The sequence below is a fragment of the Myotis daubentonii genome, chromosome 15, assembly GCF_963259705.1.
Source record: "Myotis daubentonii chromosome 15, mMyoDau2.1, whole genome shotgun sequence".
NCBI classification, from domain to species: domain Eukaryota; kingdom Metazoa; phylum Chordata; class Mammalia; order Chiroptera; family Vespertilionidae; genus Myotis; species Myotis daubentonii.
Genome location: NC_081854.1, coordinates 7,454,198 through 7,482,031, shown reverse-complemented (window position 1 = coordinate 7,482,031; position 27,834 = coordinate 7,454,198). Strand labels below are relative to the sequence as shown.

Here is a 27,834-nt window from a genome sequence, read left to right as displayed (position 1 = left end):
GTTCAGCCTCTCTCCTTGTTGGGCCGTCCCTGTTGGCTCCCAGGGTCGGCTGTGGGGAGGGTGGAGACTCCTGGGAGTCAGCTCACTCCTTAAAGGGTTCCCCCGCGGCCCACCGGTCCTCCCCAGGGCCCAGAGGGACACAGCTGCGGCCAGAGGAGCCGAGTCCGCTGACATGCCCGAGGCTAAACCAGGTGGCTTTGGCACTTCCCTCTGCGGAGCTCCTCGCTCTGTGATTTGGGGGAATGGGGCGCCTCCTCTGTGGGGAGCCGGCTTTCCCCCCTTGCGTGTTGGGGGCAGGTCCCCTTCCCTGTGCTGAGGGTGTGTTGAGGGTGAGGGGGTCCCTTTGTGGGGACTGGGGAGGCCCCTCTCTGGGTGCGGAAGGTCTGCCTCTGCCTGTGTGTGTGAATACCGGGGAGTCTGCATTTGGGGACGGGTCCTCTGGGTGGGGATCGAGCCTTGCTCTGTGGCAGCGGTTCTCAACCTGTGGGTCGCGATCCCTTTGGCGGTCGAACGACCCTTTCACAGGGGTCGCCTAAGACCATCCTGCATATCAGATATTTACATGACGATTCATCACAGTAGCAACATGACAGTGATGAAGTAGCAACGAAAATAATGTTATGGTTAGGTCACCACATGAGGAACTGTATTTAAAGGGCCAGAAGGTTGAGAACCACTGCTCTGTGGGGTGCACAGAGTCAGGGCGTCCTGTCTGCGCGGTGAGGGGAGCTCATGAGGGTGAGGGCTCGCCTTCCTGTAGGAACCAGGGCTTCCAAGTCAGAATCAGGGGCCCTAGTATAAGGGCTCTGAGCCTTTTTTTTATGTGCAGACTGGGGGGCACTTCTTGATATGGGGGTGGGGGTCCCTCTCGGTGGGGAAATGAACCTCCCGGGGTGTCCAGGCCTCTGGCCCCAGGTCAGCCAGGCTGTGGGGTGGGGGTGCGGCCCCTCACTGCCGCTGGGCCCCCCTGGACCCGGGAGCCAGCAGGCCGGCCTGCCAGCAGAGGTGCTGTGGTCAGCACGAGGTGTCCGGTTTCCAGCCCAGGCAGGCGGAAGAGCTAATTTTACCCCCAGGACCCAAAGGTCAGGGCCTGTGGCCTGGAGCATGGGGCACAGCCGGCCGGGGCGAGAGGAAACCTGATCGCACACGCTCAGGAGTAGAGATAAATTTAATTTGTCTGGAAGGGGGCTGGGTTGGACCCCTGGGTCTGAGGGAGGAGGGGCTGGGTTGGACCCCTGGGTCTGAGGGAGGAGGGGCTGGGGGCCGGGACCCCTGGGTCTGAGGGAGGAGGGGCTGAGGACCTGGACCCCTAGGTCTGAGGGAGGAGGGGCTGGGGTCTGGGCTCCTGGGTCTGAGGGAGGAGGGGCTGAGCATGTGCTCAGTTGGCAACACCCATCTCACAGCGGCCAAAACGGACCCGAAAGGCAAAGATGAGGCCAAACCTGCTGCCGAGGAAACCTCTCCGAAGGAAACCCCAACAGAGGAGGCCCCCCCGCAGTCCCCCAAAGGTGAGATGGTGTCCCGGGGGCTCAGCAGCACTTGGACCTCACCGCCCAGGCCCCCCTGGCCCTTCCGCACTCTCCCTGTCCTCCCACGGTGACCCCAGAGCTGACCCGCCCCTCCCCAGCCTCCATGGCTCCCCAGTGCCCCCGAGACAGAGCCCAGCTCCCCAGCCTGGCCTGCAAGCCCCCCCGCCCCCACCCAACACCTGGCTGATTGGTCACTGAGTCCTGCCCGCTGGGGACGCCCCGTCCAACTTGGCGCCTCTTCTATTGCAAAGCCCCACTCAGGACCATCCAGTCCACCCTCCCGTTCACAGATGGGGAAACTGAGGCCCAGGGGCTAGGCCGGCCTGGCCAAGGTCACGCAGCTTCCTGGGGTCACACGGTCTCTCCCAGGTCAGGAGAGGCCACGACATACCACGGCCTTTGGCTTCTGAGCAGAGGGGCCCTCACTGGCTCTAAGCCCTGTCCCCACAGTGGCCTGTGGCCCCTCCCAGTGCCTCAGACCCCGTCCTGTCTCCCACCAGAAGCCCCATCTGAGGAGCAGTCCCCCACTGCCGAGGAGCCCACGGGCGTTTTCCTGAAGAAGCCAGACTCTGTGTCTGTAGAGAATGGTGAGGGGCCTGGGGGCGGAGGGGCTGGGGGCCTGGGCTCCTGGGTCTGAGGGAGGAGAGGTTGGGGGCCTGGGCTCCTGGGTCTGAGGGAGGAGGGGTTGGGGGCCTGGGCTCCTGGGTCTGAGGGAGGAGGGGCTGGGGACCTGGACTCCTGGGTCTGAGGGAGGAGGGGTTGGGGGTCTGGGCTCCTGGGTCTGAGGGAGGAGGGGCTGGGGGCCTGGGCTCCTGGGTCTGAGGGAGGAGGGTCTGGGGGCCTGGACTCCTGGGTCTGAGGGAGGAGGGGCTGGGGGCCTGGGCTCCTGGGTCTGAGGGAGGAGGGTCTGGGGGCCTGGACTCCTGGGTCTGAGGGAGGAGGGTCTGGGGGCCTGGGCTCCTGGGTCTGAGGGAGGAGGGGCTGGGGGCCTGGACTCCTGGGTCTGAGGGAGGAGGGGCCGGGGGCCTGGATCCCTGGGTCTGAGGGAGGAGGGGCTGGGGCTCCCAGCCTCCAGTCCTCTCTAGAGTCTGGGGTTCCCACCTGACCACTCCCTCTCATCCTTCACCCCCCTTCCCGCCCGCCCAGGAAAGGACGTGGTGATCGTGGCCAAGGTGAACGGGAAGGAGCTCCCAGGCAAACCGACCATCAAGTGGTTCAAGGGGAAGTGGCTGGAGCTGGACATCAAGAGCGGAGCCCGGTTCACCTTCAAGACCACCCATGACTCCGCCAACAACGTGAGGGCCAGGGACACGGGTGGGGCCCGGGCTGGAGCCGCGCAGGCCTGTGAACACCTGGGTGTCATCCTGGGCCTGGGTTCCCAGGGACGGAGGCTGCTCGGGCTGCTTGGTAGAGGTTGTGTTGGGCAGGAGGGGCGACCGTTGGGGTTCAGGCACTTGGGCACGGTGTGTGCGTTCCCAGAGAGTCTCAAGGGGTCAGGGCAGGGGCCTCAGGCCTGGGTGGGGTGGGGAGAGAGGGTGGTGGGGTGGGGGAGTGATGGTGGGGGGGGAGGGATTGGAGGGAGAGTTGTGGGTGGGCTCTGGGGAGGTGGTCACGTGCACCCACACTCCCGGCCCCGGCCCCCAGGTATACGACGTCGAACTGCACATTGCGAAGGTGGTGCTGGCGGACCGTGGCGACTACCGCCTCGAGGTCAAAGCCAAGGACTTCTGCGACAGCTGTGGCTTCAACATCGACGTGGAGGGTGCGCTGCCGGGGGTGGGATGGGAGGGGGTGGGGCTGAGGGTTTGGGGTCTGGGGTGGGGGACCAGGTCCAGGGGCCAGGGTGTTCCCGACTGGGGAGACAGGCTGCATGCTCAGAGCGTGAGGGGGGAAGGGTGCGGGCGGTCGGCTGCCCCTGCGAAGGCTCGGCGGGGTTGGGAGGGGTTGGGGGGGGGGGCAAGTGCAGTCCATGGCAGGGTCCCGGCACACAGGTTTGAGAAAGGGGACGGAGGGCGTGTGGGTTAGGGGGAGGGTGTGCAGGATGAACGGGAGGTGACACAGATTTGGGGGCACGTGCATGGAGCCCTGAGGGTGCACAGGCGCTGGGGGTCTATAGCCCAGGAAGTGTGGGTGCTTAAATCTGGAAGGAGGATGCCCAGGCCTGAGGAGAAGGGCGTACTGGCCCGGGTGGAGCCCCCCTCCTATCCCCCATAGGCTGCCGAGAGGGTGGTACCTGGCAGCCAGGGAAATGAGTCTGGAAGCAGAGGGGTGTCTGGGCCTCAGAGAGAGGGTGTGCTGGCCCACGAGGTGGGAGGGGGTGGCGCGGGCCCGGAGGGGGTGGTGTGGGCCTGGAGGGGGTGGCGCGGGCCCTGCGGGCTGCTCTTGGTCTGCGGTCAGGACGTGCCCGCAGCTCACCTTCTCTCCCCCCTTTGCCCATCCCCAGCGACTCAGGACTCCGTGGGGCCGGTTCTAGAAGAATTCAAGCGCTCGTAGGTGGCCCTGGACCCTGGGGTTCCCCTTGGGAGAAGGGAGGGTCCGGGAAGGCAAGGAGTGGGGACCCAAGGTGACTTGGAGGGACCTCAGGAGTTCACGCCCCCCTCTCCACGGCCGCAGGGGTGAAACGAAGTCCGAAGACGCCGGCGAGCTGGATTTCAGCGGCCTGCTGAAGAAGAGGTGAGCCCACCCTCCTGGCAGAGAGAAGACGGAGGCTCATGGAGGAGGAGGAGCGGGGGGTGGCGAGGGAGGCCATCTATGGACTCCCTGCCCGGCCCTCCACCACCGTCTCCATCCCCCCACTGCCCGCCCACCAGCCACCCCACGTCTGCCCGCCAGTTCACCTCCCTACACACCTTTTAACTCTCCGCCCTCACGTCCACTTTCCTACCCACTCCAGCTCCTTCTCATCCACTTGTTCACCCAATCCAACACCTATCCAGCCATGTGCCCACCCACCACCTGCCAATCTCACCCGCCCATCCAGCCAGCTCCCTACTGACCCATGGACTAATCCATCTACCCACCTACCTGCCTGCCCTTTGCCCATCCCTCTACCCACATGTCCATTTACCCACCCGCCGTCTCCCCACCTGCCCTTCTGTCCGCCTGCCGTTACACTGAGCCACCCAGTTCCGAACGGGGAAGGGATGGCATCTGATGTGGGGGTCAGAACTGTCCCCCTGGGACGGGGGGGGGGCAGACTGCGGGGGGACAGACAGGATGGAGGCCAGGAGGCCAGGGCGGAGGCTGGGGCGATGGTCCAGGAGGGAGAGAAGAAAGGATCACAGGCCCAGAGACAGAGAGCGGCCCGGGCCAGGCACCCAGCAGGCGGGCGGAGAAGGCGGGAGGAGACCCCGCGGTGGCCTGGCCTGCTCTCCCCGCCCGCAGGGAGGTGGTTGAGCAGGAGAAGAAGAAGAAGAAAGACGATGATGACCTGGGCATCCCGCCTGAGATTTGGGAGCTCCTGAAAGGGGCAAAGAAGAGCGAGTATGAGAAGATTGCCTTCCAGTACGGAATCACCGACCTCCGGGGCATGCTGAAGCGGCTCAAGAAGGCCAAGGTCGAGGTCAAGAAGAGTGAAGGTCAGTACCGGCCTGAGGGAGAGGGGCCCTGCGGCATCATGGGTATCAGATGTTGAGGCCCCGGACCCATCTTTTGGAGGCCCCAATCGGAAGAGTAAGAGAGTCCTCTTCTCAGGGACCTCCAAGCTCTTGACCTTGACCTCTTTTTGACCTTGGAGAGCTCATGGTCTGGGGAGGGAGACTTGGCAGCTCTGGGATGACCAGGGCAGGGAGGACCTCTTAGCTCCACCCGCCCTGCGTCCCTCGCCCTCCAGCCTTCACGAAGAAGCTGGACCCAGCCTACCAAGTGGACAGAGGCAACAAGATCAAGTTGGTGGTGGAGATCAGTGACCCAGACCTTCCCCTCAAGTGGTACAAGAACGGCCAGGAGATCAAGCCGGGTAGCAAGTACGTGCGTGTGGCCGTCTCAGAGTGGGCTGGGGCGGGGATCTGGGGCCCAGAGAGAACCCCCCGAAATAAAGCTGGCCACTCTGAACCCAGAAAGGGCACTCCCTCCCCCATGTGAAAAGTCCAAGTACCTCAGTCGAAGACTAAACAAAAGCACTGGAGACCAGGAATTCCGCTGAGAAGAGACCCAAATGGCCGGTGTGCTGTGAGGTACACATTCAGTCGTGCAGATGGTAAGAACAGCAATAACAGTAATAATGCAAATCGAAGCCGACAGCCTCCTTGCTCTCCCAGTGGGCAAAGACTTTACGAAGTGATGAAATCCGCTGCTGAGGGAGACACAGAAACGTGGGTCCCCAATGCTGCTGGTGGGAAAATGAATTGCTAAGTCTCCTGAGCCGGCAGTGCTATTAAAAAGCCTTTTGAGCCTGGCTGGTTTGGCTCAGTGGATAGAGTGTCGGCCTGCGGACTGAAGGGTCCCGGGTTCGACTCCTGGTCAGGGGCACATGCCCGGGTTGTGGGCTCGATCCTCAGTGGGGGCCGTTCAGGAGGCAGCTGGTCAATGATTCTCTCTCATCATTGATGTTTCTGACTCTCTCTCCCCTCTCCCTTCCTCTCTGAAATTGATAAAAATATATTTTTTAAACGATACAGAAAAACCCCCATTTTGATGGTTCAATTTTAGGTATTTGTCTTAAGGGAACCATGGTGGTTATGTATATGTAGCTGCAAGGATGCTGACCTAAGCATTGACTATTGTAGCAAAACATGGAAAACAACCAAAATGCACAATTCCATGCTCAGGTGCTGTAAAGATATTCTAAAATACTTGTTGACTGGGAGAGCTGTTTAAGATTATTGTGTGCAGAAGCGCACTTCCCATCTGCTTCACAAAATGTTTTTTGCATATCCTATATAATAAAGAGGTGATATGCAAATTGACCACCACACCCTCACACAAAAGATGGCTGGCCCCATGTGGTCAAAGATGACCACCACAACAAGATGGCCAGCAGGGGAGGGTAGTTGGGGGCGACCAGGCTGGCAGGGGAGGGCATTTAGGGGTGACTAGGCTGGCAGGGGAGGGCAGTTTGTGGCGACCGGACCGGCAGGGGAGGGCAGTTGAGGGTGATCAGGCTGGCAGGGGAGCAGTTAGGCGTTGATCAGGCTGGCAGGGGAGTGGTTAAGGGGTGATCAGGCAGGCAGGCAGGCAGGCAGGCGAGCAGTTGGGAGCCAGCAGTCCCGGATTGTGAGAGGGATGTCCGTCTGCCAGTTTAGGTCTGATCCCACAGGGACATCCCCTGAGGGGTCCCAGATTGGAGAGGGTGCAGGCTGGGCTGAGGGACAACCCCCCCCCAGTGCACAAATTTTGTGCACCGGGCCCCTAGTCTATATATATAAAAGCCTAAGTGACCATTGCAACCAAATGACCAGAATGACCGGTCGACCAGTCACTATGACGTGCACTGACCACCTGGGGGCAGACGCTCAATACCGGAGCTGCCCCTGGTGGTCAGCGTGCTCCCACAGCCAACCTCCCACAGGCCTCATGGTCCCGATCACCAGCCTGGCCGAGGGACCCCACCCGTGCATAAATTTGTGCACCGAGCCTCTAGTGTATAGATTAAAAGATTGGCAAGACAGAGGCCAAAATGTTTGCATTTGGTGGGACAGTTATGGATGGGTCCTTTTTTTTTTAGGATTTTTTATTAGTTTTTAGAGAGAGAGGAAGTGAGAGGGAGAGAGAAAAACATCCATGTGAGAGAGAAACATCCATCAGCTGCCTCCTGCATGCCCCCTACTGGAGATCAAGACCGAAACGGGGCATGTGCCCTGATCAGGAATTGAACCTTCAGTATGTGGGACAACACCCAGCCAACTGAGCCACACTGGCCAGGGCTACATGGGTTCTTTTTTAAAATGGTTTTTTCCACTTGGCTGTGTTTTCTCAATTTGTCACCCTGAGCATTTGGGGTAAGATAAAAAAGTTGTATTAGTGAAGGTGCAGGTTCAGTTGCTGTAACAGAGTCCCTAGAACACATGACTTTAATTAGGGCTGTATTTCTAGTTGGTGGAGCTAGGGGGACCAGCTCTTTTCTTACAGACTTTTCGGCATCCGAGTTTCCATATTTCTGGCTACACCGTCTGTATGGTTGAAGCTGGGTCGTAGGCACATCTGTGTCTGGAGGAAGGAAGGAGGGAAGGAGAGAAGTCCACAGCAGGCACTCAAAATTGGAGATGACCTAGCACAGTGGTTCTCAACCTTCTGGCCCTTTAAATACAGTTCCTCATGCTGTGACCCAACCATAAAATTATTTTCGTTGCTACTTCATAGCTGTAATGTTGCTACTGTTATGAATCGTCATGTAAATATCTGATATGCAGGATGTATTTCCATTGTGACAAATTGAACATAATTAAAGCATAGTGATTAATCACAAAAACAATTTGTAATTATATATGTGCTTTCCGATGGTCTTAGGCGACTCCTGTGAAAGGGCCGTTCGACCCCCAAAGGGGTCGTGACCCACAGGTTGGCGACCCACAGGTTGAGAACCGCTGGGATAGAGTGTCAGCCTGTGGACTGAAGGGTCCCAGGTTTGATTCTGGTCAAGGGCACATGCCCGGGTTGCGGGCTCGATCCCCAGTTGGGGGCCTGCCGATCAATGATTCTCTCTCATCATTGTTGTTTCTATCTCTCGATCCCTCTCTCTTCCTCTCTGAAATCAATAAAGAAATATATTTTCAAAAAAAGAAAAAGAAGGTGGACTGTGTACCCCCTCCCTGAGTTTGTCTCTGAGCGGGAGTGCCTTGCCTGGGAACTGGTGGGCGGCTGCACCCCAGGGCCAGGGTCTGCTCCAGGCCCTGGACCGAGGTGAGGTTCTTGCACCAGGTACGTGTTTGAGAACGTTGGTAAGAAGCGAATTCTCACCATCAACAAGTGCACGTTGGCGGATGATGCCGCGTATGAGGTCGCCGTCGGCGATGAGAAGTGTTTCACCGAGCTCTTCGTCAAAGGTGAGGCCGGGCTTGGGGCCTGGGCTTGGGGACTGGGGTCTGGAGGGGCTCCGGAGACCACTTGACCTCCTGTCCCCCACCCCCTGTGCCCACAGAACCTCCAGTGCTGATTGTGACACCCCTTGAGGACCAGCAGGTGTTTGTGGGCGACCGGGTGGAAATGGCCGTGGAGGTGTCGGAAGAAGGCGCCCAGGTCATGTGGTGAGTGATCCCCTGTCTCCACTCAGGTGCCCTCTGCTTCTCTGCACCAGCCCGATCTTTACGGCCTCTCGTGGAGGCCCTGGGCCTCTACCCAGGAGTCCCCCAGGGGCCTCAGCCTCTCTCCAAATTCTGACCTGATGGCGAACCTATGACATGCATGTCAGAGGTGACACGCAAACTCATTTTTTTGGGTTGATTTTTCTTTGTTAAATGGCATTTAAATATATAAAATAAATATCAAAAATATAAGTCTTTGTTTTACTATGGTGGCAAATATCAAAAAATTTCTATATGTGACACGGCACCAGAGTTAAGTTAGGGTTTTTCAAAATGCTGACACGCCGAGCTCAAAAGGTTCGCCATCGCTGCTCTAGAACATCTGACTTCTATCTATTCCACCCCTTTTCCTGATCCCTGCTATTTAAGATTCATTAAATCATTTATTCATGCCCTAAACGGTTTAGCTCAGTGGATAGAGCGTTGGCTTTCGGACTGAAGGGTCCCAGGTTCGATTCCAGTCAAGGGCATGTACCTTGGTTGTGGGCACATCCCCAGGAGGGGGTGTGCAGGAGGCAGCTGATCAATGTTTCTCTGTCATCGATGTTTCTAACTCTCTGTCCCTCTCCCTTCCTCTCTGTAAAAAACCAATAAAAATATACTTTTCAAAAATCATTTATTCATCCATTTGACCAATCATCCATCCTCTGGCTTATCTATTCATCTCCCCATCCCCCCATCCACTCATCCATTCACTCATCTAGTCATCCATCCATCCATCCATCCATCCACCCATCCACCCACCCACTCACCCACCCATCTACTCCTCCATTCATGCACCCCACATCTGTTCACCCATCTGACAAATGTTTAGGAGGCACCTATTGTGTGGTGGCACTCTTCTCTGTGTTGAGATAAATGGAAAGAAAATATGTCACCATGGCCCCTGACCTTGTGGAGTTTATAATCTGGTAAATTTCCGGAGTGTGTGGGTGTGAGAGACGGAGACAGCTATTAGTCAAGTCATCACATGAATAAATATAAAAGTTTTGTTTTGACAAGCGTTTCAGAGGAGCCGTAACTGATGCTGTAACCAGTTTTTAAAAAACCCTCACCCGAGGATATGTTGCTGGTTTCTTTTTTTTTTTTTTTAAACATATTTCTTTATTGATTTCAGAGAGGAAGGGAGAAGGAGAGAGAGATAGAAACATCAATGATGAGAGAGAATCACTGATTGGCTGCCTCCTGCACGCCCCCCACTGGGGATCGAGCCTGCAACCCAGGCCTGTGCCCTTGGCGGGATTCGAACCTGGGACCCTTCAGTCCACAGGCTGACGCTCTATCCACTGAGCCAAGCCGGCTAGGGCTGTTGCTGTTTTTTTTTTTTTTAATATATATTTTATTGATTTTTTACAGAGAGAAAGGGAGAGAGATAGAGAGCTAGAAACATCGATGAGAGAGAAACATCGATCAGCTGCCTCCTGCACATCTCCTACTGGGGATGTGCCCGCAACCAAGGTACATGCCCTTGACCAGAATAGAACCTGGGACCTTTTAGTCCGCAGGCCGACGCTCCATCCACTGAGCCAAACCGGTTCTGGCTGTTGCTGTTTTTTTTAAATTGAATTTAGAGAGAGAGGTAGGGAGGGAGGAAGCGAGGGAAGAGAGAGAGAGAGAGAGAGAGAGAGAGAGAGAGAGAGAGAGAGAGAGACCTACTGTACGAGCCCTGACTGTGGATCGAACCTGCAACCTAGAAATGTGTCCTGACCAGGAATCCAACCGGCGACCTTTTTTTTTTTTTTTTTGGTGTATGGGCTGATGCACCAACCAACTGAGCCACCCGACCAGGGCTATAACCACCTTTTTTTTTTTTTTCTTTTAAATATTTTTATTGGTTTCAGAGTGGAAGAGAGAGAAACATCAATGATGAGAGGGAACCACTGATTGGCTGCCTTCTGCACAGGCCCCTCAGTGGGACTGAGCCTGCAACCCAGGCATGTGCCCCTGACCAGAATCGAACCCGGGACCCTTCATTCCACAGGCCGACGCTCTGTCCACTGAGCCAAGCCGGCCAGGGCTGTAACCACTTTTTAACAGGAAGAAGGGACTCCGGAAGTCAGGGAAGACTTCCTGGAGGAGGTGACGGTTGAGCTGAGATTTGAGGGATGAGGAGGAAGAAGTAGGAAGGAAGGAGTGTCCCAGGCAGGGGAAGAAGCACCATTTACAGAGGCCGCACTATTTGGCATTTCTCTGTGACCTCAGGACACCCTCCATGTTCCTTTCTCTTCCCGTGACCTCTTTTTGTGTCCCCTGACCTACAACGGACCTGGAGGCACCTCCCGGTGGCCTGTGACCTCCTCCCCTTTTTCTCCCCTGGACCCTCACCTGGGACCTCTTCATTCAGGCTGCCTCTTCCAACCTTCACCCCTCTTCCCACCCGTGACCTCCCTTTGGACTCCGGACCCCCACCGAGGACTGTGTCTCTGGCCCAGGACCCCTCTGACATCCGGACCCCTCCCCCCCTTTTCGTCCCCTCCCCCCAGGATGAAGGACGGTGTGGAGATGACGAAGGAGGACTCCTACAAGGCGCGGTACCGCTTCAAGAAAGACGGGAAGCGTCACATTCTCATCTTCTCAGAAGTGACCCTGGAAGATGCGGGTCGGTTCAAGGTCATGACCAACGGCGGCCAGTGCGAGGCTGATCTCATTGTGGAAGGTTCGGGGGCCCCTGGGTGGGGCGGCGGCCCCGGTGCATGCTTCTCCGTGCTGCTCAGCGTCGCTCAGGCCCCAGTTTGGGATTGTCCTTGATGCCTCTCTTTGCCTCACACCCTTCATGCAATTCACCAGCAAGTCCTCAGAGGAGATCCTGAATCTGACTTCCCCCACCTCCGTGGTCGCCCTCTCCCCCTCCCCCCTCTCTGCCTCCCCCACCCCTCGGCCCTGGTCCCGGTCTCCATCCCCTCATGCTCAGACCATTCTATACGGTGTCCCAAAATTCACGCAAGAAGTAATTTTGATAGAAAATACAGGTTTATAATTAAAAATGGTAAATTTGTTATTGATTCATAAAGTATACAGTATAGGGTTATGTATGAAATAGCACATTGTCGGGTAAATGGCCTCCACGGCTTTGCTGGCACATGCGCAAAGCCGTGGTCTTCATTGTCCCTGCTCCTGGGCCATCATTGGCACTTGGTCATGCTTATCAAATTGAAGGGATTGAAATCAAAGGGCAACAGATATTAGAATCTGCTTCAATAAACCAAGTAAAATTAGGCTTTTATTTGTTGTTGTTGTTAATGCTCACGCAAAATTCAAATCTTGCATGAATTTTGGGACACCCTATAGTAGACTCCTTGCTGGTGGTTCTGTTTCCACACCTGCTCCCATCACACACACACACACACACACACACACACACACACACACACACCAACCAGTGATCCTTGTAAAACGTCAGTCAGATGGTCACCCCTGAACACCTCCTGTCGTCTGGGTGATGACAGTATCGCTCCCACGTCCACCTCCTGGATTGATTATTGGACTATGGGTGTCTAAGATGTCACCATCCGGGCAAGCTGGGTGGAGGGTAGTACGTGGGACTCTATGCACTATTTTTGCAAACTCCTGTGAGTCTATAATTCTTTCAGTATGACAAAAGCTCGCGTGGCCGGCATGGCTCAGTGGTTGAGCATTGACCTCTGCCCCAGGAGGTCACGGTTTGATTCCTGGTTGGGGGCTCAGTCCCCAGTGGGGGGGGTGTAGGAGGCAGCCGATCGATGACTCTCTCTCATCATTGATGTTTCTCTCTCTCTCTCTCCCTCTCCCTTCCTCTCTGAAATCTATAAAAACATATTTAAATATGACAAAAAAAATCAAGCCATTTATGGACTAAGTTAATTACGTCATATTCACATGTAGCCCTAAAAACGGGCAGCTTTTAATTTACTGATGTGGAATTATTTCCAAGACACAGTAAGTCCTTACTTGACGTCGCCGATCGGTTCTTAAAACTGCGGCGAAATGACCTATAACGAAACCATTCTTACCAAAGGCCGAGTGACAGAAACAAGAGTTAAGTTCCTGTCACATTTGACCGATGTTACTACAAAGTGATGTTGAAAGAAATGACGTTATTCGGGGACCTGCTGTATGTTTTTAGGAGAAAAAGCAAATGTGCTGGCTGTAATTTGCATACTAGAGGCCTGTTGCACGAAAAGATTCGTGCAATAGGCCTTCCCTTCCCCTGGCTGCCGGCACTGGCTTTCCTCCGGCCCCGGGACCCAGGCCTTCGCTCCGGCTGGAGCCGCCTTCAAGCCTTCGCTGCCCCCGGTCGGGTTGCACATGGGGACCCCTGCTGCCCCGGGTCGCAGATAGCAGGCCCGAATGGTGGCAGGGCAGGCGGGATGGCGCTGTCCTACCCTGCCTGCACTATGCAAAGTAGCCGCCATCTTTGGTGGTGGTTAATTTGCATATCCCGCTGATTAGCCAATGGGAGGCGTAGCGAAGGTACGGTCAATTACCATGTTTGTCTATTATTAGATAGGATGGGGGAAAGAAGGGAGGGAGGGAGGGAGGGAGGGAGGGAGGGAGGGAGGGAGGGAGGAAGGGAGGGAAGACAGAAAGAAAATGTATGTACGCATCTGTTTTTACAGCTCTAGACTGGATGGGTGACGCCTTCAGAGAAGGGCCTACATCTAGATGATTGGTGGTGGGTGGGGATGAGACTTCCCCTCTATATCGAAAGCCTCTCCTAATTTAATTTAATTTTTGTTCATCCTCACTCGAGGATATATTTTCTATTGATTTATTATTATTTGTTTATTTTTATTGATTTCAGAGAGGAAGGGAGAGGGAGAGAGAGATACAAACATCAATGATGAGAGAGAATCATTGAACGGCTGCCTCCTGCACGCCCCACACTGGGGGTCGAGCCTGGAACTGGGCATGTGCCCTTGACTGGAATCGAACCCGGGACTCTCCACTCCATAGGTTGACGCTCTATCCACTGAGCAAAACCGGCTAGAGCTACTTTCCATTGATTTTTAAAGAGAGTGGAAAGGAGGGAGGGAGGAGAGAGAGAGAGAGAGAGAGAGAGAGAGAGAGAGAGAGAGAGAGAGAAATCGAGATCAACTGGTTGCCTCTTGTTAGCATCCTGGCTGGGGATCGAACCCACAACCTGGGCATGTGCCCTGACTGAGACTTGAACCCGTGACCTTTCTGTGCACAGGACAACGCTCCAACCAACTGAGGCTCACTGGCCAGGAGTGCATTTTTTTAAAAAAAATATTTTTATTGATTCAGAGAGGAAGGGAGAGGGAGAGAGAGACAGAAACATCAGTGATGAGAGAGAATCACGGATCGGCTGCCTCCTGCACGGCCCCCACCGAGCCCACAACCCAGGCATGTGCCCTGACTGGGCATTGAACCATGACCTCCTGGGTCATAGGCCAACGCCCAACCACCGAGCCACGCCAGCTGGGCTGCATTGTTTTATTTAAAAATACAAAAACTTTAAAAATGTAAGTCAGGTGCTAACCAGTTTGGCTCAGTGGATAGAGCGTCGGCCTGCGGACTGAAGGGTCCTGGGTTCGATTCTGGTCAGGGGCATGTACCTTGGTTGTGGGCACATCCCCAGTAGGGAGTGTGCAGGAGGCAGCTGATCGATGTTTCTCTCTCATCGATGTTTCTAACTCTATCCCTCTCCCTTCCTTTCTGTAAAAAAATCAATAAAGTATATTTTTTTTAAAAAAGAATTGTTCTAGAAATAACGGAATTCTCAAACCGCAAGAGAAAGTAAAAATAATAATAATAATAATAAAATAAAAGTAAAAATGTAAGTCAGATCCCCGCTGTCTTCCCATCACCCCGTGCACTCCGGCCTTGCTCAGACTCCACACAGAGTCCTCTCCTGGGCCACAAGCCCCGGGATTGGGCCCCGGCTGTCCCGCCCCTTTCACCTCCTACCATGGCTCGCCTGCCTGCTGTTCCCACACCAACAAGCCCGCTCTGCTCCGCGGGGCCTTTGCACACGCCGTCCTCTCCACCTGGGGACCCCTGTGTCCTCCTGTGGGCTCGTCCCCGCCTCCCCTCAGGCTTCATGGCTCCCTCCTATGATGTGAATGTGTTTCCCCGTTCACATGTCTGTGGACAGACAGGAGTTGTGACAGCCCCCTCTCCTTCTCTCCTCGTCCAGTGAAACAGCTGGAGGTCCTGCAGGACATTGCGGATCTGACAGTGAAGGCCTCGGACCAGGCCGTGTTCAAGTGCGAAGTGTCCGACGAAAAGGTGACGGGCAAGTGGTTCAAAAATGGGGTCGAGGTGCGGCCCAGCAAGAGGATCACCATCTCCCACACGGGGAGGTGCGGAGTAGACTATGGAGGTGACTGGGGGGATGGGGCGTGTGTATCAGCTAGCGCTAGCTGCGTAACAACCATCCCCAGACTTAGTGGTTCCGAAGAACAAGGACTTATTTAATCGAGTCTGTGGGTCGATGGGAGGCTGGCTGATAGAGGATGGCCTTCCTGGTGCTTGTGTGGTCAGCTGAGTGTCAGTTCTGCTCACCCTCCTGTGCTCTGTGGGGACTTGGAGGCGCTGGGCTGTGTCTGCGCTGGTCCTGATGATGCCTCATCTCCTAGTAGGGCTGGCCCTGGTATCATCACGTGCTAGAAACGGGTTCTGAGGGCATGCAGGGGAACATGACTGTGTGGCCTGGGCTGGGAACTGTCCCCGAGTTGTTTCCACCATATTCCTTTTTTAAAAAAAAAAAATATATTTTATTGATTTTTTTACAGAGAGGAAGGGAGAGGGATAGAGAGTTAGAAACATCGATCAGCTGCCCTCTGCACACCCCCCACAGGGGATGTGCCCGCAACCAAGGTACATGCCCCTGACCGGAATCGAACCTGGGACCCTTCAGTCCACAGGCCGACGCTCTATCTACTGAGCCACACCGGTTAGGGCATTCTTTTTTTTTTTGCATTGGAATTTTTAAAGAGAGAATGAAAGGGAGGGAGTGGGGCGGGGGAGAGGGAGAGAGAGAAAGAGAAACGCGGTTGTGAGGGAGACACATGGATTGGTTGCCTCCCTCACACACCCTGACCAGAGCTGGGGATCGAGCCTGCAATCCAGGCCCACGCCCTTGACCGACGTTCTGAGCACGGAGCACGCCGGCCAGGGCACTTGCTCCGCATTCTGTTGGGCGAAGGAAGTCAAAGGCTGCAGGCTTTCCTGGCAAGGGACGTGGACAGAGGGAGGGGAAATCGTGGTCCTATTTGCAGTCTGTACAGAATGCCACTGTAGTGCCACTGGATGTCGTGTCCTGTGGGTTCCGGACGGCAGCCCCGGGGGGAGCGTGGCTTTCTCTGGGTTCTGTGTAGGAACCCTACCTGCTTGTGGTTTCAGTGAGAAGAAGAAACCCTACAGCTCACAGGGCACCCACTGCGTGCCGGGGAGCTTTCTAAATGCTTCGCAACCCTGGTGGGGATTGTTATCACTGCCTGTATTTTTTTGTAAATATATTTTTATTGATTTTAGAGAGGAAGGCAGAGGGAGAGAGAGAGGAGAGAAACATCAGTGTTGCGAAAGAATGATCGATCGGCTGCCTCCTGCACGCCCCCTACTGAGGATCGAGCCCGCAACCCAGACATGTGCCCTTGACTGGAATCGAACCTGGGGCCCTTCAGTCCGCAGGCCGACGCTCTATCCACTGAGCCAAACTGGCTAGGGCACCTGTATTTTTTTAGAAATATATATTTTTATTGATTCCAGAGAGGAAGGGAGAGGGAGAGAGAATCATTGATCAGCTGCCTCCTGCACGCCCCCACCTGGGGATTGAGCCCACAACCCGGGCATGCACCCTGACTGGGAATCAAACTGTGACCTCCTGGTTCACAGGTCGATGCTCCACCCCTGAGCTACACCAGATGGGCACCATTGCCTGTATTTTATAGATGAAAACTGAGGCACAGAGAGGTTAAGTAACTTGCCTAAGGCCACACAGCTAGGAAGGGGCAAAGCTGAGATTTGAACCCAGAGTTCCAAAGGCCAGAAGAAAAAGGGTGGGTGTGGCCCAGCTGGGGTTGCTCAGTGGTTGAGCATCAACCCGTGAACCAAAAGGTCACTGGTGTGATTCTCTGTCAGGGCACATGCCCCATTGGGGGTGATCCCCAGTAGGGGACGTGCAGGAGGCAGCCGATTAATGTTTCTCTCTCATCGATGTTTCTCTCTCTATCCCTCTCCTATCCCCTCTCTCTAAAAGCAATTTTAAAAAAACAACATATTAAAAAGAAAAAGGGTGGGTATGAGCATGTACATTGCATCGAGGAGGATGTTTCTCCGTGGTGGTCCCAGGGCGACCTGGCTTGACCTCTGCCCTGTGCCCCCAACCCCTTAGGATCCACAAGCTGGTGATCAATGACGTCCGCCCAGAGGACGAGGGGGACTACACGTTCGTGCCCGATGGCTACGCCCTGTCTCTCTCAGCCAAGCTCAACTTCCTGGGTGAGGGGCCCCTTTGTTCTCCCCAGGGCCCGAGTGCCCCCTCAGGAGTAAGCTTCCCTCAGTGCACACTGTGGGGGGGGGGCAGTCAGACAGAAGATGAGGGAGAGCGTCATTTCCCCCACAGCGTGTCCAGGGGGGACCAGTGGGACAGTCGCGGTCCTGAGCCCACCCCAGCACCCCCGGTGCCCGGGTGACCCCAGGCCCTCCCCTCTGCCTCTGGGGGTGGGGGTGGGATCGGGCCCCATGGATTTAGACCTAACCATCCCCTCTCCTGCGTTCACCAGAAATCAAGGTGGAGTACGTCCCCAAGCAAGGTAGGGACCCTGTGGCTTTGGTAACTGGGGCTGGACTCCTGGGTCTGAGGGAGGAGGGGCTGGGGGCCTGGGTCTGAGGGAGGAGGGGCTGGGGGCCTGGACTCCTGGGTCTGAGGGAGGAGGGGCTGGGGGCCTGGGTCTGAGGGAGGAGGGGCTGGGGGCCTGGACTCCTGGGTCTCTATGGCTGGGGCAACCCAGCTTCTCCGGAGACCCCCTGGAGGGCTTTGGGACGGTCCCGCTGCCGACTCCCATGTTCCCGGAATCCCGTCTCTGCCGCTAGAGCCACCGAAGATCCACCTGGACTGCTCGGGGAAAACCTCGGAAAACTCCATCGTGGTCGTGGCTGGGAACAAGCTGAGGCTGGACGTGGCCATCACGGGGGAGCCCCCTCCTGTCGCCACCTGGCTGAAGGGGGACGAGGTATGTGGGGCTTCCCCTGTGCCCTGACCACCTGGCCGCTTGGCTCTGCTGGGCGGCTTTAGGCAAGTGGCTTTCCCTCTCTGAGCTGTAAAATGAGGATTGTGATTCCTTCTTCAGAGGGAGCTTTTGAAGATTGGAGATTCAGTTTGTCCATCACAGGGGACTGTCCCAGCACATGGTGGGTGCTCCGTCCATCCATCTCTCCATCCGTCATTCTCCATCCATCCGTCTCCCCACTCATCAGTTAATCAGTTAATTCACCCATCCATCCACTCATCCAGTATTTAATCTATTTGTCCATTAGCCAACCCAGTTATCCTGTCGGTCCATCCACCCACCCACCCGTCCATCCATCCACCCATCCATCTATCCACCCACCCATCCATCCATCCACCCATCCATCCATCCATCCATCCATCCATCCATCCACCCATCCATCCATCCATCCATCCATCCATCCACCCACCCATCCATCCATCCACCCACCCACCCACCCATCCATCCATCCATCCATCCATCCACCCATCCACCCATCCATCCACCCATCCACCCATCCACCCACCCATCCATCCATCCATCCATCCATCCATCCATCCATCCATCCATCCACCCATCCACCCACCCACCCATCCATCCATCCACCCACCCACCCATCCATCCATCCATCCATCCACCCATCCACCCACCCATCCATCTATCCATCCACCCATCCACCCACCCATCCATCTATCCATCCACCCATCCACCCATCCACCCACCCACCCATCCACCCACCCATCCATCCATACACCCATACACCCATCCATCCACCCACCCATCCATCCATCCATCCATCCTTCCATCCATCCTTCCTTCCACTGAACAAATATTTTGACCTTGTATGTTCCAGGCCCCGGGACAGTCCAGTGTGTCTGCTCTGGGCTTCAGTTTCCTCTCCTGTAAAAGGGAGAGACTCTGTCTTCATTCATCCCTTCCCTCGGCAAACATCCCCGAGCTCTCCTTTCTGCCAGGCCCCCTGTGCAGGCACCACCCTGATAGCCACGCATCAATCACTGATCAGCAGCCCCCGCCTCCCGGGAGCCCTCGCGCCCGGATAGTCAGAGTCCGGGGTGATGGGGCTGAGATACAGGGAGGCACCCGATGCGATGAGAATTCAGGGGATGGGCCGTCACTTTCCCTTGAGGGCATCCAGGAGGGCTTCCTGGAAGAGGCGGCACAGAGGGATGAGAGGAATGAGAACAGTAGAGCAGAGAGATACGTGGGTCGGGACATTGCCTGCAAAGTCTTGGCATGAGCCAGTCTGGTGTTTTCAATGGAGGGCGGGGAGGGCCGTAGGGAGTGATGAGTGAGGCCGGTGCAGATCCAACGGGTCCTTTGTGCTGGCCCACGGCCTTGGTAACTGGGTCCCCCGACTCCTGGGTCTGAGGGAGGAGGGGCTGACGGGAAGCCGTGGGGAGATTCGGGCGGGGGGGGGGGGGCTGAGGAGGTCTGGTGGGGAGAGGCGGCCCATGGCGCTCGGGCGCTGTGCCCAGGTGTTCTCGGCCAAGGAGGGCAGGATGCGCATCGAGCAGCGCGTGGAGTGCAGCAGCTTTGTGATCGAGAGTGCGGAGCGGGCGGACGAGGGCCGCTACACCATCAAGGTCGCCAACCCCGCTGGCGAGGACGTGGCCTCCATCTTCGTGCGGGTTGTGGGTGAGCAGGGGGAGCCGAAGGGGCTGAGCTGGGGGGTGGCTCCCTGAGGCCGTGAGGAGCCCCCTGACTCTCCTCTCTCCCCCCAGATGTCCCAGACCCCCCAGAGGCGGTGCGTGTCACCTCAGTCGGAGAGGACTGGGCCATCCTTGTCTGGGAGCCCCCCAAGTATGACGGGGGACAGCCAGTCACCGGTGAGTGCCTCGCACCAGTTCCCGTGACCTCCGACCCCCCGGGCCCCCTGGTTTCTCTTTGACCTCCCAGAGTCCTTAGCATCCTCAGTGCCCCCCCCACCCCCCCAGACCTGGTTTCCATCTTTTTAAAAAATATATATTTCTATTGATTTCAGAGAGAGGAAGGGAGAGGGAGAGAGAGAGAGAAACATCCATGATGAGAGAGAATCACTGATCAGCTGCCCACTGGGGAAGAGCCGGCCACCGGGGCATGTGCCCCGACGGGAATCGAACCCGGGACTCTTCAGTCCGCAGGCCGACGCTCTATACATTGAGCCAAACTCCCTGACAACCTCGGAGTCCTCCCTCAGAGCAATAGCCTGGGATTTTCTGTGACCCCTGACCCCCGGATTTATGACCTGTGACCCCATGACTGATGAACTCTGGCTGCTGGTGACCTTGAGATCAACCCAAAAGTCATGGCCTCAGGCCTCTCTGGGCCACGTGGCCTGTCCCTGTGACCCTCACTGCCCCAGCGGGCCTGTGACCCCCTCCGTGGCCTCTCTCTGTGACCCTCGCTGCCCTAGCGGGCCTGTGACCCCCGCCGTGGCCTCTCCCTGTGACCCTCGCTGCCCCAGCGGGCCTGTGACCCCCGCCGTGGCCTCTCCATGACCCCGGCGACTCTCTGCCTGGCGGCGGGGCAGGGTACCTCCTGGAGCGGAAGAAGAAGGGGTCCCAGCGCTGGATGAAGCTGAACTTCGAGGTCTTCACGGACACGACCTACGAATCCACCAGGATGATCGAGGGCGTCCTGTACGAGATGCGGGTCTTCGCCGTCAATGCCATCGGGGTGTCGCAGCCCAGCCTCAACACCAAGCCCTTCATGCCTATCGGTGAGGTCCCCCGCCCCCTCACTGGGCCCCTGCCTACCGCTCACCCCTGCCCTGGCTGTCGCTGACCTCTGACCCCACAGAGGCTGCCGGCTTCTGCCCCCTCTCACTCGACGACTCAGCGCATTGGCCCTGAGCCCGCCCCCCTCCTGCCCCGTTCCTGGCCTCCGTGGCCCTACACTCTGTGCTGCTGCCTGAGTATCTCGTTGACCTCTGACCTAGCAGACTAACCCCTGTCTCCGCCCTCGGAGACCTCACTTTTCTTTGATATCTTGTTTTTGTTTATTTTCAGTTGATTTCAGAGAGGAAGGAAGAGGAAGGGAGGGTGGGGGGGAGAGAGAGAGAGAGAGAGATCAATGATGAGAGCGAATCATTGATCGGCTGCCTCCCGCACGCCCCCCACTGGGGATCGAGCCCGCAACCCGGGCATGTGCCCTTGACCGGGAATCAAACTGTGACCTCCTGGTTCATAGGTCGATGGGCATCCACTGAGCCACGGCCGGCCGGGATGTCTTGTTTTATTTTTTATTTTTTTTTAATTTTTATTTTTAAATATATTTTATTGATTTTCCACAGAGAGGAAGGGAGAGGGATAGAGAGTTAGAAACATCGATGAGAGAGAAACATCGATCAGCTGCCTCCTGCACACCCCCCACTGGGGATGTGCCCGCAACCAAGGTACCTGCCCTTGACCGGAATCGAACCTGGGACCCTTCAGTCCGCAGGCCGAGGCTCTATCCACTGAGCCAAACCGGTCAGGGCTGGGATATCTTGTTTTAATTATCATTGATGACGTGTCCTTGCTCATTGATTTCTGGCCCACTCTGACCCGTGACCCTCCCTGCTGACCCCTGACCCCTCACTTGCCCCCACCGCCCCTTTCCCTGGATCCTTACAGCACCCACAAGCGAACCCCGGCACCTGACAGTGGAGGATGTGACAGACACCACCACCACCCTCAAGTGGAGGCCCCCAGACAGGATCGGGGCGGGCGGCATCGACGGGTACCTGGTGGAGTACTGCCTGGAGGACTGTGAGTGGCCGGCAGGCTGGGGGGCGGGGCTCCCGGGTCCCCGTGGGTGTCTCGTCCCATCTGTCGAGCCCGGTCATAGTGCGCAATAACTGTCAGCTGCCACCAGTTCTGGGCCGGGGAGGGGCCGGGGCTGAGGGGCCGGGGCTGAGGGGCTGGCCGGACGGTCGGACGGTCGGAAGGCAGATCCCGGCACCGCCCTCTCTCCAGCCGAGGAGTGGATCCCCGCGAACACGGAGCCCGTCGAGCGCTGTGGCTTCACCGTCAAGGATCTTCCCACAGGAGCCAGAATCATTTTCCGGGTCGTTGGGGTCAACATCGCGGGGCGCAGCGAGCCGGCCACTCTGGCTCAGCCGGTCACCATCAGGGAGATTGTGGGTGAGCGCCCCTGGCCCCTGACCCCTGACCTTGCCCTCCCGCAGACCATGCGGTGTCTTCTGGCCAGCCCTTCCCAGGCCATCGCTAGGGTCCCCCCCCCCACCTACGGTCTCATTGCCACAGTCTCCTCGTCCCTCTCGAGGGTCCCCAAGCCCAGCGCTGACCTCCCTGGGGTCTGTGTCCGCAGAGCAACCCAAGATCCGACTCCCCCGCCACCTGCGCCAGACTTTCATCCGCAAAGTCGGGGAGCCCATCAACCTCGTCATCCCCTTCCAGGTGCGTAGCGGGGGATCAGGGTCGGGGGTCAGGGGTCAGGGGTCAGGGGCCAGTTCCCACAGGAGGGCCCCGGCCGACCTCTGCCCCCTGCTGCCCGCCCGCCCAGGGAAAGCCGCGGCCCCAGGTGGTGTGGACGAAGGGCGGGGCGCCCGTGGACGCCTCCCGCGTGAACGTGCGCACCAGCGACACCGACACCGTGTTCTTCGTGCGCCAGGCGGCCCGCTCGGACTCGGGGGAGTACGAGCTGACCGTGCAGATCGAGAACATGAAGGACACGGCCACCCTCCGCATCCGGGTCGTGGGTGCGTGGCCGGGGCGGGCGGGGGCGCCGGGGCCGGGAGGGGACAGGGGAGGGGGGTCGGGGAGCCGGGGTGGGAGGCGAGGACATGGGAGTGGGGGGCAGGCCTGAGCGGTCAGGACAGGACAGGAGGCGAGGGTGGACATTCAGGGGCCCTCGGGCTGGCCGGTAGCAGCCACCTCCTTCCAGAGAAGGCAGGGCCGCCCGTGAACGTGACGGTGAAGGAGGTGTGGGGCACCAACGCGCTGGTGGAGTGGCAGCCCCCCAAAGACGACGGCAACAGTGAGGTCACCGGGTACTTCATCCAGAAGGCCGACAAGAAGACCATGGTGAGGGGCGGAGGGCCGGCGGGCGGGGTGAGCTGGGAGCTGGCGGGGGGCGCGGGAAAGCCGCCGGGGGTCGGAGCAGGCGCTGCCAGGCCCCGAGAGGTTGGGAGAACGGGCTGGGGCTGAGGTTTGGTGCATGATGGGTTTTCTTTCTTTTTCATTGTTTTTTTTGTTAATCCTCACCTGAGGATATTTTTCCCCATTGAGTTTTAGAGAGAGTGACAGGGAGGGAGAGGGGGTAGGAGAGAGGATGGGGGGGCGGAGAGAGAGAGAGAGAGAGAAACATCCATGTGAGACACACACCAATCTGTTGCCTCCCACACGCACCCTGACCAGGGCCGGGGATTAAACCTACAATCCAGGTCTGTGCCCTTGACTGGGAATCAAACCCACGACCCTTTGGTGGGAGGGCCGGTCCCTAACCACTGAGCAACACCAGCCAGGGCATCTTTCTTTAAATGGAGGTAAAATTCACATAACGACATTAAGCATTGATTTCGAAGTGGCTTTTAGTACATTCCCAGTGGTGTGCAACCGCCACCTCTATCTAGTCCCGGGACACGATTTTTATTTTATTTTTTTAATTAAATCTTTATTGTTCAGATTATTACATTTGTTCCTCTTTTTTTTCCCCCCCCATAACTCCCCTCCTCCCAGCTCCCGCCCCACCCTCCGCCCTCACTCCCCACCCACTGTCCTCTTCCATAGGTGCACAATTTTTGTCCAGTCTCTTCCCGCATCTCCCACACCCCTTCCCCCCCCCAAGAATAGTCAGTCCATTCCCTTTCTATGTCCCTGATTCTATTATGATCACCAGATTATTTATTCACTTGATTCTTAGGTTCACTTGTTGATAGATGCATATTGATTTCAGAGAGGAAGGGAGAGAGAGAAACATCCATGATGAGAGAGAATCCTTGATCAGCTGCCTCCTGCACGTCCCACCCTGGGGATGGAGCCTGCCACCCGGGCATGTGCCCTGAGCAGGAATCGAACTGTGACCTCCTGGTTCATGGGTCGAGACATTTCGCACCTGAAAGGAACCCCGTATCCACTAAGCAGTCACCCCTCCCCTCCCCACTCCCCGGGCGACCCCCACCCCACTCCCGGTGTCTGTGGGTTTGCCTCTTGGTTGCCTGGGAACAGAATCGCCCGATATGTGGCCTCTGGTGCCTGGCTGCTCTCACTCAGCCTCCTGTTCTCCAGGTTTCAGGGTTTCGTCCCTTTTCCTGGCCCAGTGATAGCCCCTGGCTTGGCGGCTGCCATGTTGTGCTTCTCCCTTCATCCGAGGGTGGGCGTTTGGGTGGTTCTATCTGCCGGCCGCTGCGAAGGGCAGGCTTGCTGGCTTCGCCCACATGTGGGGGTGCCTTCCTCACCCCCCCCAGCCCTTCCCGGGTCTGTGTCCCTGACTTTTCCGCCCCTCCCTGTCCCCCCGCCAGGAGTGGTTCAACGTCTATGAACACAACCGCCAAACCCACTGTACCGTGTCCGACCTCATCGTGGGCAACGAGTACTTTTTCCGGGTTTTCAGCGAGAACATCTGTGGGCTCAGCGAGTCCCCCGGCGTCTCCAAGGACCCGGCCCGGATCCTCAAGACGGGTAAGGCCCTCCCCGCGCAGGGCCCAGTCCCCCTCGCGGCGGCGGCCTGGCCGCGGTGGCTCCTCTGCACCCCCCGCCCCGACCCCAAGTTGATGGCACCGGGTGACAGAGGAGAGGCGGCTGGGAGCAGCGGGCTCAGTGGCCTCACAGGTTCACCCGCCCGCCCGCCCGCAGGGATCAGCTGGAAACCGCCGGAGTACAAGGAGCACGACTTCCGGATGGCTCCCAAGTTCCTGACGCCGCTGCTGGACCGCGTGGTGGTGGCCGGCTACACTGCTGCTCTCAACTGCGCCGTCAGGGGCCACCCCAAGGTGCGTGCATGCGTGTGTGCGTGCGTGCGTGTGTGTGTGTGCGCGTGCTCGCATGTGCGTGGGGGGTGATCCTGGAGGGGAATCGTCAGCAAGATGAAGCCCCTCCCAGACTTGTCTCTTCTCAGTTCATGGAGTTTGCTCCCATTTAACCGGCTGGTCAAATCCACCTGCCACCAGTTTCTCTAAATAAAGTTTTATTGGAACATGGCCCTGCACACTCGCTTGTGTATTGGCCACAGCCTCAGACAGCTCAGGGCCCACTGTCCTAAAATAGCGACTACAGTGGGGCCTTGACTTACGAGTTTAATTCGTTCCGAGACCGAGCTCATTAAGGAGCTCGTTAACTCAAATTACTCTATCAACTCAATGCAAAAAAATCGGCCGAGACACAGCTGGTATCTCAAAAAACTCATTAGTCAGGACATTCGTAAGTCAAGGCCCCACTGGCCCTTTGCAACCAAAGTTTGCTGACTTCTGGTCCGACTTCCAAGTTGTTTTGTTTTTTGTTAATCTTCACCAGAGGATATATATATATATATTTTAAATATATTTTTATTAATTTCAGAGAAGAAGGAAGAGGGAGAGAGAGAAACATCAATGATGAGAGAGAATCAGATCGGCTGCCTTCTGCACGCTCCCCACTGGGGATTGAGCCCGCAACCTGGGCATGTGCCCTTGACCGGAATCGAACCTGGGACCCTTTAGTCCGCAGGTCGACGCTCCATCCACTGAGCCAAACCGGCCAGGGCCAGAGGATATGTTTTACATTTTTTTTTTTTTAAGAGAGAGTGAAAATGAGAGTGGGGAGGAGAGGAGAGAGAAACATTGATGAGAGAGAGATACATCGATTGGTTGCCTCTCACGTGTGTGACCAAGGCTGAGGATCAAACCTGCAGTCCAGGTACATGCCCTTGACCGGGAATCGAACCTGTGACCCTCTGACTCGTGGGCTGACACTAACCATCGAGCACACCGGCCAGGGCTGCCGTTCACATTTTCAGCTTTGGCCCCGGTTGGCACACCGTGGGTTCATTAGTTCACCTCCTCCATCCCCATCTACCTGCTCATTTGTGGGCTCCACCCATGCATTCACCCCATGCGGCCGTCAGGAGGCGGCACAGCCAACGTGAGGATGCAGACCTCCCGCCCAGGGCCCAGGGCCCGTTCTCCACGGCCCAGGCACCCTCTCGGAGCTGCCCGCCCCCCCTCTCCCCTCCGCAGCCGAAGGTGGTCTGGATGAAGAACAAGATGGAAATCAGGGAGGACCCCAAGTACCTGATGACCAACCACCAGGGGATCCTGACTCTGAACATCCGCCGCCCGTCCCCCTTCGACGGGGGGACCTACACCTGCCGCGCGTTCAACGAGCTGGGGGAGGCGCTGGCCGAGTGCAAGCTGGAGGTCCGAGGTGAGGGCTCCTGCCCTTTGCAAAGCTACGGGAGTCAGACCCGCTGGGGGTGCAGGGTGGCGGGGAGGAGGCCGCCCCGGGGCGTCGGAGGGCGGGGCGGGGGCACCGGACCAGCCTGGGTAGTGTCCCAGGGGAGTTGAAGGACAAGAAAGAAGCGAGTGAGGAGAGCTTAGCAAGTGACCGCTGAGGCCCCCAGTGGGAGGCGCGTGGACACAAACATGGGTTACGGCAGAGGCCCCGGGGCTGTGGGAGCCCAGAAACGCCTCCCTCCTGCACAGGCTGCCCCAGGCTGTTCCCCCCTCGGTCACAGCCCAGCTGTTGGCCCTCCTCCTTCTGAATGCTCGCCCGCAGCCACCCACCTCCGTGTCTCCCTCCAGCCCACCCCACACAGGGCCCCCGAGGACACTCTGTCCAGGGGTGACCTGCCCTCCAGGGGCGCCCCAGCAGCCCAGGCGCCCCTCAGCCTGGTGTCATGGTCCTGCATCTGACCGCACCCCCCCCCGCCTCTCCGGCCTCATGTACCCCCGTTTTCCTCCATGCTGTTCCGGCCACACCGAGCTGTTGGCAGTAGGACAGACCGGCCGTGCTTCCTCCCGGCGCTGGGCCTTTGCACATGCCATTCCGTCCACCCAGAACACGCTTCCTCGTCTTCCCCCCCCGACTCCCCCCCCCCGCTACTCTCTGTGGGGAGCCTGCTATCCAGGTCCCTCCCGACTGGGACTTCCCCTGGCCCGGATGACAGCCCGGCAGATGGAAGGGACCCTCCACAAGGGCTCAGAGACCTCAGTCACGCCTCCAGGCCACCGTCCCCGTTATCAGCTGTTCATCAGCTCAGAAAGACCCCCATCCAGGGTTCCGGGGTCAGCCTGTTGCCAGCCGCTGCTCAGAAATCCCTGCTCAGATAGACGGTCCCAGTTTGGGGTTCAAAGCTGCAGCCCTGGCCGCGGGGTGGCACCGGCAGAGATGAGGGTGGGGAGCCGGGCGGTGAAGGGGAGACGGCTCCCCCTGCTGGCCAAGCGAGACCAGCAGGCGGCGGGGCCCGGCGGGGCGCCGGCACAGGGGAAGCGGGGTCCCTGCGTCCCCGGCAGCCACCCCCCTCCTCTCGTCCCCCCAGTGCCGCAGTGAACTCCCCACGCCCGGATCGCGGCTGCTGAGCCTGAGCGGAGCCCCCCACCCCCGACAGCGGCCCTTTGCAGGAGCTGTCACTGAGCCCAGCAGATAACAATCTTGTCTGGAGGCACACGTGTCTGTCCTTCTTGATCCGTAGCCCCACCTTCCTCCCGGGGCAGGGGCTGGTCCGCGGGGGAGGGGGGGGCTGGGGGGGAGGGGGAAGGGGACAGCCAGGCCGCAGTGGCCACCCTCCTAAGACAACCCCTTGTGAAACAGACCACTCGGAGGCCGCCATCCAGAAAAAACTACTTTAGTGGGACAAGCACGTTGCTATGGCAACCACGGGGCGTCAGGGGCGACCCAAGACGCCCTCTTAGACGGGCTCCCATCGGTGGGGACC

The 27,834-nt window shown here is 57.7% G+C and overlaps 2 protein-coding genes across 2 annotated transcripts in view; one reads left to right on the top strand and one right to left on the bottom strand.

Moving 5' to 3' along the window:
• The window catches only part of ASPDH (aspartate dehydrogenase domain containing), a 214,129-nt gene that overhangs the window by 149,007 nt on the left and 37,288 nt on the right, over positions 1-27,834 (bottom strand). The window lies entirely within an intron of this gene.
• MYBPC2 (myosin binding protein C2) lies at positions 31-27,561 on the top strand. The gene is made up of 28 exons (XM_059665295.1): positions 31-191; positions 1,404-1,508; positions 2,030-2,116; positions 2,676-2,824; positions 3,174-3,291; positions 3,973-4,018; positions 4,143-4,202; positions 4,914-5,107; positions 5,362-5,494; positions 8,388-8,512; positions 8,608-8,713; positions 11,254-11,426; positions 14,907-15,072; positions 17,106-17,212; positions 17,497-17,526; positions 17,807-17,946; positions 19,479-19,638; positions 19,725-19,829; positions 20,513-20,701; positions 21,597-21,731; positions 21,939-22,106; positions 22,294-22,382; positions 22,489-22,684; positions 22,870-23,009; positions 24,446-24,605; positions 24,780-24,916; positions 26,138-26,324; positions 27,439-27,561. Exons 1-28 carry the CDS (start codon positions 173-175, stop codon positions 27,447-27,449), a joined length of 3,435 nt encoding a protein of 1,144 aa, XP_059521278.1. The 5' UTR covers positions 31-172; the 3' UTR covers positions 27,450-27,561.

What these genes read in the sequence shown, in the direction of transcription:
- MYBPC2 (XM_059665295.1), top strand. An exon ending in CGGGGGACAGCCAGTCACCG is followed by an intron (nt 19,830 to 20,512) that starts GTGAGTGCCTCG and finishes GCGGCGGGGCAG; the next exon opens with GGTACCTCCTGGAGCGGAAG. An exon ending in AGGCCGACAAGAAGACCATG is followed by an intron (nt 23,010 to 24,445) that starts GTGAGGGGCGGA and finishes TCCCCCCGCCAG; the next exon opens with GAGTGGTTCAACGTCTATGA.